General features: G+C 41.8%; 1 protein-coding gene across 3 annotated transcripts in view; it reads left to right on the top strand.

Moving 5' to 3' along the window:
* Frrs1 (ferric chelate reductase 1) overlaps positions 1-16,308 on the top strand; it is a 66,503-nt gene that overhangs the window by 30,193 nt on the left and 20,002 nt on the right. For all 3 annotated transcript variants that reach the window (XM_040751976.1, XM_013118419.3, XM_021231219.2), the window contains 4 exons: positions 10,048-10,271; positions 11,933-12,069; positions 14,037-14,131; positions 15,399-15,546. In XM_040751976.1, coding sequence (XP_040607910.1) covers positions 10,076-10,271; positions 11,933-12,069; positions 14,037-14,131; positions 15,399-15,546 — 576 coding nt within the window. In that variant the 5' untranslated portion in view covers positions 10,048-10,075. The remainder of the gene's footprint in view (positions 1-10,047; positions 10,272-11,932; positions 12,070-14,036; positions 14,132-15,398; positions 15,547-16,308) is intronic.

The raw sequence follows: 16,308 nt of genomic DNA, 5'->3' as shown, positions 1-16,308 counted from the left end.
CTTATGGTGTCACTAAGTAAGTGGCCCTGGCTGGCCTGGAACTTTCTGTAGACCAGACTGGCTGAAAACTCACAGAGATCCATTTGCCTCTGTCTTCTGAATGCTGTCACTCAAGTGTGTGCCACCATGCCTGGTTAGATGTTTTACTTAACTCTTATTAAAGTCTTTGTATTACTGGTGCTGTCTCTAAGAATAAGAAGACTAAAAGAGAATGAGAATACACACTTTGCTCTGGGTCACAACAGTGTCCCTGCTAGATGACATTGGGTAAGTGGGTTGGCCAGTTCAGGGCAGGGGAGATGGTTCAGAGAACTGATGACCAGAGTTCAACCCCCCAGGATCCACATGCTGGAAGGAGAAAACAGACCTCCTGGTGTCCTCTGACCTCTGCCTGCATGGCATAGCATATACCCCTCCCCCAATAAAATGCAGTTTAAAAATGAATGGGCTAGTTTAAACAGAGGTTTCAAGGTCTGTGCAGTTTTATGTTTTGTGTCATAGGACGTAGTAGTTGAGGGCATTTCAAATAGTCACTGCAAAATGTTGCAGATGTTTTTAAACAGAAAGTAAAAGTAAAAGTAACAGTGTTTGGAAATAGGGAACAAATGCAACCACTGTATGATCAATTTTCCTTTTTTTTTTTTTTTTGGTTTTACGAGACAGGGTTTCTCTGTATTGTTTTGGAGGCTGTCGGTCCAGCCTGGCCTTGAACTCACAGAGATCCGCCTGCCTCTGCCTCCCAAGTGCTGGGATTAAAGGCGTGCGACACCGCCACCTGGCTTCTTTCCTTTTTTTAAAATTTATTTATTATTTTTTTTGAGAGGTCCCTCTATGTAGCCCTGGGTATCCTAGAACTTGAAGAGATCTGTCTGCTTCTGCCTCCTGAGTGATGGGACTAAAGGGGCGTGTCATAAATTTAATGTACAAATAATTATATAATTTGTACTTTGTAGTAGGTTCCCCCCCAAAACAAGCAAATTAGTAAACAAACAAACAAACAGGGTTTCTCTCCATAGTCCTGGCTGTTCTGGAACTTGCTCTGTAGACCAGGCTGACCTTGAACTCAGAGATCTGCCTGCCTTTGCCTCTCCTAGTGCTAGAAATAAAGCAGGGGCCACCACTGCCCAGATTTTGCATTAGTTTTTTTTTTAACTATAAATTGTCAAAACTGCAGAGAATTTAGTAAGGAATAGAATTATAATAGATGCTTGATGAGCCCTAATGTGAGATGGGAAACTCCATTATGGAGCCTCTGGAGCTTGGGCTGGTAATGCTTGTGGCCTTTTTTGGGGAGCAGAACCCCTCTGCGTGGTGCAAAGGACAGCTCTTTAGTACTGTCCGTGTGGGAATGTGAAAATACGGCTTTAGTGTTACCTGGTGGCCTGATTTTTCAGGAGAAGCCGAGTTATGGATTTCATTTTGAGTTTTCCTGCTATCCAGATACAAATTACAGCTGGTTCAGATGTTTAGAAGCAAGTGTGTGACCAGGAGGTGGTGGCGCACGCCTTTAACTCCAGTACTTGGGAGGCAGAGGCAGGCAGATCTCAGTGAGTCCGAGGCCAGCCTGCTCTACCAAGCAAGTTCCAGGACAGCCAAAACTGTTACACAGAGCAACCCTGTCTAGAAAACAAAAACAAAAAACTAACCAAAACCCCCAAAACAAATGTATGCTGGGTGATGGTGGCACATGCCTATAATCCCAGCATTGGGGAGGCAGAAGCAGTCGAATCTCTGAGTTTGAGGCCAGCCTGGTCTACAGAGTGAGCTACAGGACAGCTAGGGAACAGAGAGATCCTGCCACGAAAAACAAACAAACAAACAAACAAAACAAAACAAAACGAAAGTTTGTCTTGTGCACGCAGTCTCAGCCCCTGTGAGTTATGTGTACAACATCTCTGTCATGTCTGACAAATGCTATTGTGACGTGGACAGTCCACCGCCCCTGGCTCTTACAATCTTTGTTATATTCCAGATCCCAGAATCTTTGGGGAAAGTGGTGAGATGTAGATGTCCCATTTAGTGCTGAGCCCTCCACGGTCTTTTATTCTCTGCAGACTGGCCAGCTGTGGGTATCTGTATTAATCAAATAGAAGCTTCTCCGATGAGGGTTGAGAGATGCACACTCTTGTTGGTAAAAAGATAAAAACTTAACGGACAGTTTATTACCGTATCCATTTAGCAGAATAAAGAGTATTTAAATCAAGCTAGGCCAAATCCTAGCACAGAGAAGGGAGGGGTTTATGAAGTCCCACCCCTAGCTCAGAAGTTCCTGGCTACTGATGGGTGGTCCCTGAATATATAATTACTCCTGCCTCTGTAGGTGGTCCCACACCCATGCTCTAACAGGCAGAACTAAGTGGACTCAGTGTGTTTACAAGCAGCACATGGAATTGGGAGGGAACAGTCGGGGAGACAGAGAGGAACTGGAAGGGAGTAAACGGGGAGGGAGTAAACTGGGTAGATTTGATCCAAGCGTTATATATGCGTGCATGAAATTCTCAGTTAAGTGTGGCTTTGGTTGGGCTATAGCTGGACTGTTTCCCACCAGTTTATAGCCTTGACTCTGGCAACAGGTCCCAAGCTGACCTTCTTTGCTCTCATTGGAGATTATTGCAGCTGTCAAAGAGCTTTTGTTTATGTGCCTTGTGTCAACTGGGGGATTTGTCATATTAGTAATTAAAAACTGGAACTGGGTACGGTGGCTTACCTCTGCAATCTTAACACCTGGAAGGCTAAGGCAGGAGGATTGCTTTGAGTTTGAAGCCAGTATGGGCTACATAGAAAGTTTTAGGCCAGTGCAGGTTACAGAGTGAGATCCTGTCTCAAAAACAAAAACAAAACCTCCAAAAAAAAAAAAAAAAAAGAAAGAAAAGAAATAGCCAAACTGAAATTAAAAAATTGAGAATCACATATTAGCATAAGTAACATTTTAATGACAAATATGAACAATGCTTATCTAAAACAATAAAATAGCACTGTTTTAGATCTTGAAAGATACATATATATATTTACTACTATATTTATTCACATAGATGTGAGTGTATGTATATATGTCTCTATTTCTGTCTGTCTGTATTTGAGACGGGACATTTAAAAGAGGAAATGCTCTTTACTTCCTGTTCTGTGCATTCTAAGGGTGAATGACTACGGTTGAGAACTGTTAGAAGCATGGCATCTTTCCTTCTCTTTTTCCTTTTAAGCAATGTACGTTTGGTACACTGTAGCATTTTCAGTTTCCTTTGTTTTCATTTCTTAATGTAATATTAATGTGCTTTGCTTTTTTGTGTGTGTATGTGTTTTGTTTTTGAGACAGAGTTTCTCTGAGTATCTCTGGCTGCCCTGGAATTTACTCTGTAGACTAGGCTGGCCTTGAACTCAGAGATCCTGCTGCCTCTGCCTCTGGAGTGCTGGGATTAGAGGTGTGTGCCACCACCACCCTGCTCATGCTTTTGCTTAAGTATGTTTTAGGAGTTTTGTGAGTTGGTTTAATCCTTGTGAAGCACTTTAATAATTAGTTGTTGTCATTGTCTTTAGAAACTATTTCATTCTTTTCTTTTGCTTTTGAGATAGTATCATAAGTATCATATAGCCTAGGCTGGCCTCAAATTTGCAATGTAGCTAAGGATGACCCTGAGTTTCTGATTTTTCCACCTCTACCTCCTAAGTGCTGGCTTCACAGGCGTGTTCTGTCCTACCTGCCTTCTTGCTGTATTCTTTCTCCTTGGTAGATAGTAGTCTTTGTAGATATGACATAGTTTGCATTTTAAGCTCTCCATTATCTTTATTTTTTTTAAATTTATTTTGGTTTTTCGAGACACGGTTTCTCTGTGTAACAGCCCTGGCCATCCTGGAACTCACTTTGTAGACCATGCTGGCTTTGAACTCACAGAGATCTGCTTGCCTCTGTCTCCTGAGTGCTGGGATTAATGGCATGTGCTACCTCTGCCCTGCTATTTTTTATTTCTTTGAGACAGGGTTTCTTTATGTAACAGCTCTTCCTGTCCTGGGATTCACTTTGTAGATAAGACTGGCCTCAAACTCGAAGAGATCTGTTCTTAAACTATTTTTAAGCTTTGTTATTTTAAATATTCCTTGAGTAATTGAGTTTTTTCCCTATAGATGAATTTGTAGAAGTGGGGGTCTTATCAGAGGTTAAGCATATTTTTAGCTTACTAGGTTACTGTGAAATTTCCTTTGGAAATATTGTGTCAGCCTACTCTCTGTAGTATTCATAAGTGCCCAGTTTTTTATATCCTTGGTAATACTGATATTTATTAGTATTTTACATTTTATTACTTAATTACTTTTTGTACTTTTGCATTCTTGAGACAGGGTTTCTCTGTGTAGCCCTGGCTGTCCAGGAACTCCAGACCAGGCTGGACTTGAACTCAGGAGATCTGCCTGTCTCTGCCTCCTGAGTGCTGGGACTAAAGGTCAGGAATCTCTTGCATTTTAAATGAAATGATAGTGTGTTACCCCCCACCCCATGTATAAGATAGTATATGGAGAGTTTTATCTATATTTGATTGATACACATGTATATACATATATATTTTCCCACACCCTTTGGCTTTTTGAGACAGGGATTCTTTGTGTAGCTCTGGCTGTCCTGGAATTCACTCTGTAAGCCAGACTGGCCTTGAACTCACAGAGATCCACTGCCTCTGCCTCTGAGTGCTGTGACTAAAGGCGTGAGCCACCACTGCCTGGTGTATATATACATTTTAAAAGAACTTTTAATTTTCTTTCTACCACATAGGTCCTGAGGATCGAGCTAGGTCATCAGCCTTGCTGACATGAGCCTTTATCAACTGAATCTTTTCACAGGCCCTGTGTAATTCATATATAGATTTTATATATAGGTAAGAAATTGATAAGAAAACAAGAGGTCCCAGTTAGAAGACAGAATATGAATAGAAAAAAAAAGAACACTATTCAAGACCTAGTGCATGTTACATCATCAATATAATGTAGTATAGTATAGAATAAAGATATCCTCACAAATTGAATTAGGCTAAAAAGTATGAAACATGATATGGATAATAATGACACCCTTAGTTGGTAATGTCTGAGTAGGTAATGAATGGGGAAAGGTATTGATGGAAATTGCTCTTTAGAAAACCATCTGGTGGTGTAAAGTAAGATTAGGGTGGTGGTTGTTCTTGGTTGTCAGCTTGGCTGTATCTGGATAGAACTACAATCCAGAAATGGAGAGCACACCTGGGATCCGGATCTTGATGCTGGAAGATGCAGGCTTTTGATCCGGATCTTGAGGCGGGAAGACTCACCTCTATTCTGGGCCACACCCTTGGCTGGAAGCCAATGCAAGGCAGTGAAAGAAGGAAGCTCTTGTTCTTTGCCTGCTTGCCCTGGCCTTGCTAACACATCTATTTCTTCACTGGCATTGGAGTCTGCAGAGCATATACAGAGGATCAGGGGAGATACCCAGCCTTGTGAGACTGAGCAACTACTAGACTTTCCATTCACAACTAACCACTGTTGGGTTAGTTGGACTGCAGCCTGTAAGTCATCCCAATAAGTTCCATACATGCATACATATATTCATTCCACGAGTTCTGTGACTCTAGAGAACCCTGACTAATACAGAATAGAGGAATGAGAGTGCTTCATTGGCCTCGGACATTTCCTGCTTCAGAGGAAACAGCAGACAGATGCAACAGCAGCAGGAAACAGATGGCAGAAGATGGGAAGGGCCAGTACTTGGGTTGGGCTCTGCACAACATGGGTAGAAGCCTGGGAGCAAATGAATGGTATTAGATTCTGAGAGTTTGAGATTTCAAGCCTTTCTAATTGGAAATATGTTGACAGCTCATAATCAGGCTAGAACAACCAGACACAAGAACCAGGCCAGAGGAAAAGGTGTGCATCTCATTCAGCAAATTGAGCTTACTGTCATTCAAAGGGACATTTGAGTCTCAGGATCGTAGATGTGGGTTTAGAACAGTGGAAATATGAAACATCTCAAAGGACATGGGGGTGATAAGCCAGTGAGAAACTGGGGTGAGAAATGGGAAGGTAGGGACCATGGTTGAAAGTCACAGGGATCTAGATGGAGGTGCAGAGATGCAACAGTAGGTAAAGCATTTGCTGTGGAAGTATGAGGTCCCTAGTTTGGATTCTGGACAGTCACATAAATTCTGGGCAGGTGTGGTGTCTTGCTGGGAATCTCAGGCAGTGATGGGATCCTTGGAGCAAGCTAGCTAGCTAGTTAGGCTAGTCAAATCAGTGAGCTCTGGTTCAAGTGACTCTGCCTGGGTATATAAGGAGGAAATTGACCAGGAAGACATATATCTGCAGGTACATATGGCCTACAAACATTTGAACACATACACAAACATACACACAGGCACACACACACACTCAGAGAGAGAGAGAGAGGAGGGAGGTAATTGTGGGTAGAGGGAGAGCGAGCTAGAGAAACAGAAACTCATGGGAATGGATATCTTTGTGTAAAAGGCAGATTTAATTTGGGGGTGTTGCTTTTTGAGACCAAAGTCATGTAGTAGAACCTGGCTTTAGAATGTAGCTGAAGATAGCCTAGAACTTCTAGTCTGCCAGCATCTATATCCTGAGTGCTGGGATTACAGATGTACACCATCACACCTGGCTTTATGCAGTGAGTGATGGAGTCCCAGGGTTTCCTATGTGATAGGCAAGCACTCTTACCAGTTGAGCTACACACGTGGTCCCTAATATGTTTGCAATGACTGATTGTGACATTTGACCTTTGTTCTAGCTAGATTGTCCTTCGATCTTGCCCTAAAGTTTATTTACACCTTTTTTTCTTTCTTCCTGTGATTCTTTTGCTGTGGTTCTTATTCAAATCCCACTTAACCAAATCATCGTTCCTTCATATGCCTTATTTGCCTAAGGATTTGACCTGGGAAAGTCTGTCAGGCCATTTTCTCACCACTCATTTTCTATGAATTTGGCATCATATTCAGTGCCTTACTGTACATATTTGGGACAGTTTTGTCTCCCACAAGACTGGGATATTGTGAAGAATGAGTACTAAGACCAGGCTGGCTTCAAATTCATAGATATCCACCTGCCTCTGCCTCCCAAGTGCTTGGATTAAAGGCACATGGCACCATGCTTCTTAGAAATTGTTAATATTTCTATTAATGTTTTCTCCCATATCTTTACGTTATGTTAAATGAATCCAGTTTGTTCCTGTGTCATCCTAGGCGATATTTTTTTTTTTGAGTCAGGTTCTCTCTATTTAGCCCTGGTTGTTCTAGGACTCACTAATCATTGTGTAGACCAAACTGGCCTTGAACTCACAGAAAATCCACCTTCTTCTGCCTCCTGAGAGCCACCTTGTCTGCCAGTGTTTTATTTTTATAAGCTCCCTAAGCTTCATGTTGTGCATCAGTAAAAGTCCTTTGTGTGTTTCTTATAAGAAGCAGAGTCCATGCATGCACAGGTTGAGGGTGATGACTGGGATAGATAGACCAGAGTTATACTAGGAAATGATGGATTAGTGGGTTTTGCTTCCATTTCACCTGGCAATTTTGCACAGTTTCACTAACACCTAATTTTGTTTTGAGAAGAGGATGGTTGTGATAGCCATGTGGAATGCTGCAGACAAAAGCCCTAGAGATATAATGAGCTACTTGCTCCCAATCATTATTCCAGACCAGGAAGGGATATGGGAAAACCACTTGCTGACAATGAGGGAAAATCAGGATTAGACTGTGGCATGCAAGCTGCACCCCCCCCCCATGGTTTTGTCAGCCTGTGTCTTCATTTGGAATTTATTCATTCAAGCTCTACTGTGGTTTTAAAAAATCTTTTCAACTGTCTTAAATAGTTAGATCTCAGATTGGCCTTCACTGGGCCATTTACATGCTTGGGTTTTCAGAACCTTCTCTGAAAATGTCATAACTCCAATTGTTAATTTAAAGTCAGCACCCCCTTTCCTGCTGTGAAAATGAAGTCTGGAACTTATTTTTTTTTTTAAATCTGGGAAAGTGGAAATACTTGACCCAGTTTTTGATTTCCCTATCATTTAAGATTCAGCTATCGAAGTCAATTTATTCTTTGGTGTGGAAGTTTTCTGGGAGAGTGGAGTTACTAGAAAGAAGGAAGTTTCTGAAATATTCTAGAAGTTTCAAGCAGAAGTTTGGCAAAATCCCAGCTGTTAACCACTGCAGTGTCTGGAAGAAATTAGTGTAAATTGCTGATATGGAAGCTAAGAGTAATGATACATAATGGCAGCCATGGTTAAAACAGATTCATTTTATTTTTAATGATGTGTGTGGGCATGCGAATGCAGGCACTGGCAGAAGCCAGAGGCATCGACTCTTCTTGGAACTGCAGTTATAGGCAGTTGTGAGCTGTCTAATTTGGGTTCTGGGAATTGCATTCAGGTCCTCTGCAAGAGCGATATGAGCTCTTAACCACTGAGCTATTTCTCCAGCTCCCTATGACCCCCCCCCCCCCCCAACAGGGTTTCTCTATGTAGCCCTGGCTGTCCCGGGACTCACTCTGTAGACCAGGCTCTCAGTTCGACTTTTGGGATGGGATACTTTTAGGGGAAAGACCCCAACTCCAGGTACCCCTACAGGCTAGGGTATCTGCAGCTGGGGGCTTTCCCCCCTAAAATCATAGTAACAGGTTTGCTCCTAACAGAAGGCTTTGGAAGCCAGGACTTTTGAAAAATCTCCAACTGCCCTGCTTACGTACCAGTTACATTGTTAATATTCTGCTTCCTCTAGTCATTAGCCATGTTCGAAGTCACACTTCTGTTCTAAGTCTGCCTAGAAGCATGATGCTTCTCATACTTTTTCTGAAGCTCATGATTGGTCGCATTTATCATTTTTATAGAGAAGAATTCTGTATAACCGATGTTTGACGAAAGGTAGGAGTGCACAGGACTCTCGGACCCTATGCTGTCTACTTGGTAGCTCCTGAGATAAAGTGTGTATCCCCAATAGATACTGGTTTCTGAACAGGTGTCTGGTATAGAAAGTTCCATTCCTGTGGAGAATGAGCTGCCTATGGGCTTTTCCGTCTGCATCTCGTCCACAGAGTTAACCTCACACAGTGCTATGTAACATGATCCTGTCCAGTAACTTCTAGCCCTGTGGAGTACTGTGGATCTGGGCTAGAAGAGGATGGGGTTGGTATAGAATAGCTGGTTTTCTAATCCACAGCTGGGAAGAGGAAGCCAAGGAGAGATTTGTGTGGCATTTAGCTGGCAGTCATTTCTTAATTCAGAAATGTCTGGGATTCTAGGTGTTTCTGTTCATTGTCTGTTTTTCATGTTACAAATTAAATGATACACCTGCCATTATCGTTAGTTTAATAGGAAGTTGTGAGAAGTCACCCCAGAAATTTAGTCAGATGATGACTGTTCAATCCAGAAGAGATAAAGGTGGTGACACACACCTTTAATCCCAGCATTGGGGAGGCAGGGGCAGGTGGATCTCTGTTGAGTTCAAGGTCAGCCCAGTCTACAGAGTGAGTTCCAGGACAACCAGGGCTCCACAGAGAAACCCTATCTCAAAAATCAAAAAACAAACAAAAATCCAGAAGAAATGTTCTTTTAAGCTTCTTAGGATGAAGTGAATGAAACCTTTTGTTTTTATTGAACCATCTGTTTTCAGCATATTATTTTTCTTTAGAGACAGGTCTGACTATAGTTCTGGCTGGTCTGGAACTTGCTATGTAGACCAGGCTGTCAGTCTCTTAGAGATCCACCTGCCTCTGCTTCCTGAGTGCTGGCACCATACGTGGCTTCATCATATTCATAAAATTGCTCATCCTCTCCCTTCTTGGACTTCAGATTATATTTTCATCTTGTTAAAATAAAGTAACTAATTTTTCAGGTAGGGAAATAGAATCTTGCTGAAGTCTTACAGTTGGCGTATAATAAAGCTGAGATTTAGATCACATACCACACTCTTTTATTATTATGTAGCTTGAGAATTTGGAGAACCAAGCATTGAAAGCAGGTAATTGTGTAGGATTTCAGCTCCATGTTATAAAAGCTGTCACATTGTATTTTAATTATATCTGCAGGTGAAGAGCTCTTAAACTTCATGTGGAGATGGCAGCTCCCGAGTTTACCGTCAGTGCCCTGGTGTTTGCGGTGCTCGTTTGTTCTGTGGCTGGTTACCCCAATGGAAAAGTAGCAATGTCCTGTGCTGGGATGACCCCCCAACATGGCCACAGCCCACAGTCCGAGCCTGTTCACCAAATCACAGTGAGTCAGATGAGGTTCAAACCTGGAGACCAGATCCAAGGTACTTGTGCTGGGTATATGGATTTGCATTTTGAGTTTGACTCTTTTTCTACTTGTTGGGTTTTTACTGTGACTGGAATGAAACAATTTCATTTTAATCCATTCACTTGCATTATCTACTTTCATTTTTTATTTACTTCCGATGTCTATATTATGTAGGTGGCATCTATTCCTTATTAAGAACAAGGTCCAAAATAAGTTTTTTTAAAATTTTTTTTAGAATACTAAGGAATATATTTGTTTTATTATATTAGCATTGCATTCATTGTCTAATGTTATTTTGAACACTATTAACTCAATTGAACAGGGAAAATTGTTTTACCCTCACCCCTATTTTAAAAAGCAATCTCTTATGTGTTCCTGATTCTTCTGGCAAAATGTAGGCTGGGTGTTATGTTTCTCTATAGACAGGTGTGGTGGTATGTGCCTTAACTCCAGCACTCTGGAGGCTGAGGAAGGATTGGGGATTTGAGGCAGCTTGGGCTATATAGCAAGACTCTGTCGCAGAAAAAACAAAAAGTAGCTGGGCAGTGGTGGCATACACCTTTAATCTCAGCACTCAGGAGGCTCAGGCAGAGGCAGAGGCAGTGGTAGGCCGATCTCTGTGAGTTCGAGACCAGCCTGGCTTACAAGAACTAGTTCCAGGACAGCCTCCAAAGCCACAGAAAAATAATGTCTTGAAAAACCAAAAAAACCCACTACCACCAACAAAAAAACCAAAAAGTATGTCTGTCATAGCATTTGAAATTGCTGTATTTTGCAATTATAGAAATACATAATGTTAGTAGGATTTTTTGTTTGCTAGTTTTTTTGAGATAGGGTTTTTCTGTGTAACCACCCTGGCTGTCCTGTAACTTGCTCTGTAGACCAGGTTGGCCTCAAATTCACAGATCCACCTGCCTCTGCCTCCTGAGTGCTGGAATTAAAGGTGAGCACCACCACTGCCTGGCTTGTTAGTAGGAGTTCTTAACAAAAAGGATACATGAAGAAATAAACATGGAACACACTGTGTGCTTTAGACGTCTCTTAGAATTTTACTCTTCACAATAGAGTACTAAAAGGTAGTCCGATTTGTAATAAAAAGCATGTTTTTTTATCAAGAATTTTCTAAATTAATTTTTCCTATAGACTATTACCTAGTCATCACCCATGCTTTTATATCCTCTTATGGAATGGTTATTAATATCTCATGGTGCTGGGCCTACAGGCACAGGCCTATAATCCCAGATACTCAGTAGGCTGAAACAAGATGATCTTAAGTTCAAGGCCAGCCTGTGATACAGAATGAGTTAAAGGCTAGCTTGTGTAACTTACTGAAACTCTGTTTCAAAATAAAAACTACAAGAGGGTTGAAGATGTAGTTCCATGGTGGAGGGGTTGCCTAACATGTGTGAGACCTTAGGTTCAATACCTAGTGCTGTAGAATAAACAACCAACCCACCCAAAACAACAACAAACAACAACAACAACAAACCAAGCCTCCCAAAACATGGCATGTGTGCTCTAGGCAACATAATTGAGACATTTTTCTGCAGGGTGAGTTCTGTCCTATGTGTTTTTGCCGAGATACACTCTTTTCCGACTAAATGAGCTCCTTATAAATGCTTTCCTGGAATATTACTAAATCTTTTACCCTGACCTCTCTTGTTATCTGTTGCTCAGTCACTTTGTCAGGGCCACAGTTTAGAGGCTTTCTCTTAGAAGCTCGTGATGCCGAGGATCTGAGTGGCCCTCCTGTTGGTTCCTTCACACTGATTGACAGGGAAGTGTCGCAGCTTCTGACTTGTGAAGATGTACAGGTTTGTATGAAGTTTGAAGTTGATTTCTGTTGGTTCCTTTGGGCTGTTTTTAACTCGAGGGTGATGACTAGCTCAGCAATGGCATCACTATGTGTAGCAGGAATTTGAACAGATTTACAGTCATCAGACCTGACCTCTGGTTTACTTAGGAAGGGAAGGGTAATAGCTTGAGTTTGTACTTGGTGGTGTTTATGTTACATTGACAAATATTGACTTAAACTGTAAGATAATTACATGCCTTTAATCCCAGCACTTGGGAGACAGGGGCAGGCTGATCTATGAGTTTGAGGCCAGCCTGGTCTACAGAGCAAGTTCCAGGACAGTCAGGGCTACACAGGGAAACCCTGTTTCAAACAAACAAACGAACAAACAAACAAACATTTAAAAACAATGTGTGTGTGTGTGTGTGTGTGTAGGAGGAGGAACAGCAGGGGGTATGCCATCATACATGTATGAAAGTCAGAAGACAACTTATAGGACTCAGTTCTCCTCTTCCATCTTTACATGTGCTCTGCTAATCAAACTCAAGTGTCAGACTTGTGTCAGTGGACACCAAGTGCCTTTAGCTGCGGCGCCATCTTACTGTCCCCTGGTGTACTGATTTCTAAATGATTTCAGTATTGAAGAGACAGTTTTAGAATGGGACAGGGGTGTAAGGTTTGACATTCATTCATTCCTTCATTATTTATTCATCCAATAAACACTATAGCAGGAATGTTGCTGAGTGACAGAGAAATGGCAACAAAGAAAACTTGCTCCCTTTTCTTGAAAAACTCAAACTCTTATGCAGAGTAGAGAACCCATGGATACAAGGGAGCTGACACAAGGTCATGGTACATGCACTTAGGACAGACACATATGTAGAGTACTATGAAAACTTAGGTTGGAGTGCAGACAGAGTCGGTTGGGAATTATAGCAGAGGAAGTCACAGATCAGGGCAGGTGACTTCTAAGTGAGGCTTTGAAGGATGTGTAGGAGTTTGCCAGGTGAGAGAAAGTGAGAACAGGACTGTTCAAAAGTAGACATTGCTAAAATAGGATACATGTTTGGAGGTATGAAATTACTAGTTTTTGAGGAATCTTCTGTATTTTATTCATGTCTACTAATGGAAGGAATATAAGTTAAAGTGTAAAATAACAACAAGAACAATCTTCAAATAACATTAGCACACCCAATATCCATGACTTCCTTCAGTATTTAAGTTTCTGATGACTAGAATTTATTTAAAAAACAAAATAAAACAATGATATAAAAGCAGCAAGAAGGCCTGAATCCAAGTTTTTCCTCTAATAGTACCAAAGTTACACATTACTATACAAATGTATACAAATCTTTAATACAAATACAACAGGGCGAGGCTTCAGAGGAATCAAATAGGGACAAGCAGGTTCTCATTAGGAGTCACTGCTGTCAGCAGCAGTGACAACGGAAGACAGGCTGCTTCCTGCACTGTGTGTCTTCTTTTTTTTTTTTAACGAGACAGGGTTTCTCTGTATTGTTTTGGAGGCTGTCGATCTGCCTGCCTCTGCCTCCCGAGTGCTGGGATTAAAGGCATGCACCACCACTGCCCAGCCTGTGTGTGTCTTCTTAGCATCTCCTTCATACCCTGCTTCTCAAAGGAAACTTCTGCAGGTGCATATGAGGTTCTGACCCTTCAGCTGCAATTTACATTTCTGCTCTTCTTGATTTCAGTTCCTACATATTCCTGTCCCTTTCTCCATTAAACCTCAGAACTACTCTGAGCTGACTGATGACTTCATTGATCACAGAACTGATAAACATGACTGATATTATATAGTCAACCAATGGATATGAATTTACCTAGGACCTGGCCTTGCTCTATGTAGAAAAGTCTTCACCCAAATGCTCCGATCGTATAGCGATCATTTATTTTGCAAATGATTGCACTCTGACCATGCTTAGCTCTTCAGGAATGGGATGGTTGTTCTTTTCCATTTTATTTCAGGGTTTAGCTGTGAGTCATACGTCTTCATCCAAGAAGACAGAAGTTAAAGTCTACTGGAATGCTCCAAGCAGTGCCCCAAACCACATACAGTTTCTGTGAGTACGAGAGCACACATCTCTGTGACCACTGCCATTGAGATTGAAACCATGATGACGGGTACTGCTTTGCCATTGGCTATTCACCTGTGTAGAAGAGCTTTAGCAGTTACAATTTACTGACAGAAGAGTGGTCTTGCTTCTTTCCTTTGTTGTTATTTGAGACAGCATCTTGATATGCAGCATTGGATGGCTAGGAACTTCCTACGTAGATGAGGCTGGTCTTGGCCTTGAACTTGTAGCAATCCTCTTGCTTCTGACTCCCAAATGGACCTGACTCCCCCCCCAACCCTTTCCTTTTCTTCAACAACAAACTTCTAGCACCTTGTACTGTAGTTTTTTTTTTTTTTTAAGCTCCTCCTGCTTTCTTTATCCTCCCACGTGCTCCGATTACAGGCATGCACCACCAGGTCTGGTAGGACTTGGCACTTAAGAGCCATTTACTAGACATTGTTGAGTGAGTAAAGTATCACACTGCTTTAGGAATCATAAGAGCCATCAATTAGTACTTGAGTATGTGGTGTGCAGAGCAATACTGCCTGTTTTAGGATGAGAGCATAAATAAGACAGGACTGAAAGTAGGGTGACTTCTTTGGCAGCACTACAACTTATAGATAGCTTATCAGGAAATAACTTGTTGCATTCCTCTTGGAGTTGTGAAACCAGAATTACGATGTCATCCTTTTCCTGTTCATCTGCACAAGGCAGAATGGAATGTTGTAAAACCATGTAATGATTCCTGAGTGGTGTCCCAGACATATGTTTACCTTATAGGAGAGACTCTTCTCTGGACCAGTTTCTCTTTTCTGCTTAACTTTGTCCAAGGCCCCCAGCACACCAGAGTATGTATTAGTTGCCCCTGTGTGCTAGTTGCTAAGTGGACCTCAGTGAGCACCTAGGTGTAGGCAGTCTCTACAGAGCTTCGAATGGTGGCTGCCTCTTACACATGCCTTTTGGAAGAGTGTGACTAGTGCACCGTGAAACAACTAGGAGTGTGCTATTGGCAGGGAACAGAAACCTATGGTTGAGTTGTGCAACCCAGCATTAGTGGCTGCTGTTAACAGAAGAACATACAACACATAAGAAAAGAGGGACAGGGAGAGAGCAATGAACCTCATCTAGTAATGGGCTGAGGACAGTCGTGAGAAATTTGCCCTGCACGTGTGTGATCTTCATTCGCCTCTCCTTACACGTTTTTCACTTAAAGTTGTGATTTGCTTATGATGGGCTGGGGGTTTTGTCTAATCTCTTTGGTACTCTATTTCAGAGCCACAGTTGTTGAGAAGTATAAAATCTACTGGGTGAAGATTCCTAGTCACGTAATTTCACAACCAAATGCTCCTCCCTTCACGACGCCTAAAGCTACAGCACCACCTTTGACAACCTCACCTTCTGCCTCTCAGTTAACCAAGCCAGTGAGTAACGCTTCTGTACCTTCAGCAAACGCAATTGAGAGTGGCTTTCCTGGCAGCTGGTCCCGTGGTTGGTGTAAGCTGTTCTGTGCTGTGGGAGGGAGTTTTTGGAGTCTCTATAGAAATCTCTATAGGAAGTCTTCTTTGCAACATTATAATTTATAGGTTTGAGTAACAGACATAAAAGAGTCTCCATTCAAAGTATAGTTGCAACACTCACAGGTAGTTTTGCTAACAAGGAGTGTGTGTTCACTTGAAAATGAAGCCAAGAAAACCACCCCTTCCCTGTCCTTTTCTTCCTTTTTTCCCCCCATTTCTCCTTCCTGCTGAATATTAAACATAGGGGGAAATTTCATTTATATTTAGACAAGATTTGGAGGAGAGTCTTGAAGTGGTAGTATGTTATAGACTTTATCTTACTAAGATTAGACTGTTGGGATATGGCAGCACCTGCCCAGACTCCTAGCAGTCAGGAGGCACAATCAGGAGGATCATTGTAAATCTGAGGTCAGGTTGGGTTACAGGGTGAGTTCTAGATCAGTCTGAACTATACAGTAAAACTATTCCAATTCCCTTCCCCTTAGCAAACAAAGAAACAAATAATGTAGGAAGTTCGAAGCTCACCAGAGCTCCTTGAGGTTCTGCTCTCTATGTCTCCCCATTCCTGAACAGTACCAGAAAGTTCAGTGTGCTAAGTCGCAGAAAATAGTCACTCAAAAATTGTGTCAGCTGCAGTTCCATTTAGACTGATTCAAAAGATTATGA

Source organism: Mesocricetus auratus, unplaced genomic scaffold, assembly GCF_017639785.1.
Source record: "Mesocricetus auratus isolate SY011 unplaced genomic scaffold, BCM_Maur_2.0 Super-Scaffold_100009, whole genome shotgun sequence".
NCBI classification, from domain to species: domain Eukaryota; kingdom Metazoa; phylum Chordata; class Mammalia; order Rodentia; family Cricetidae; genus Mesocricetus; species Mesocricetus auratus.
Note: the sequence above shows the minus strand (reverse complement) of the source record. Positions and strands in the feature narration are given on the sequence as shown.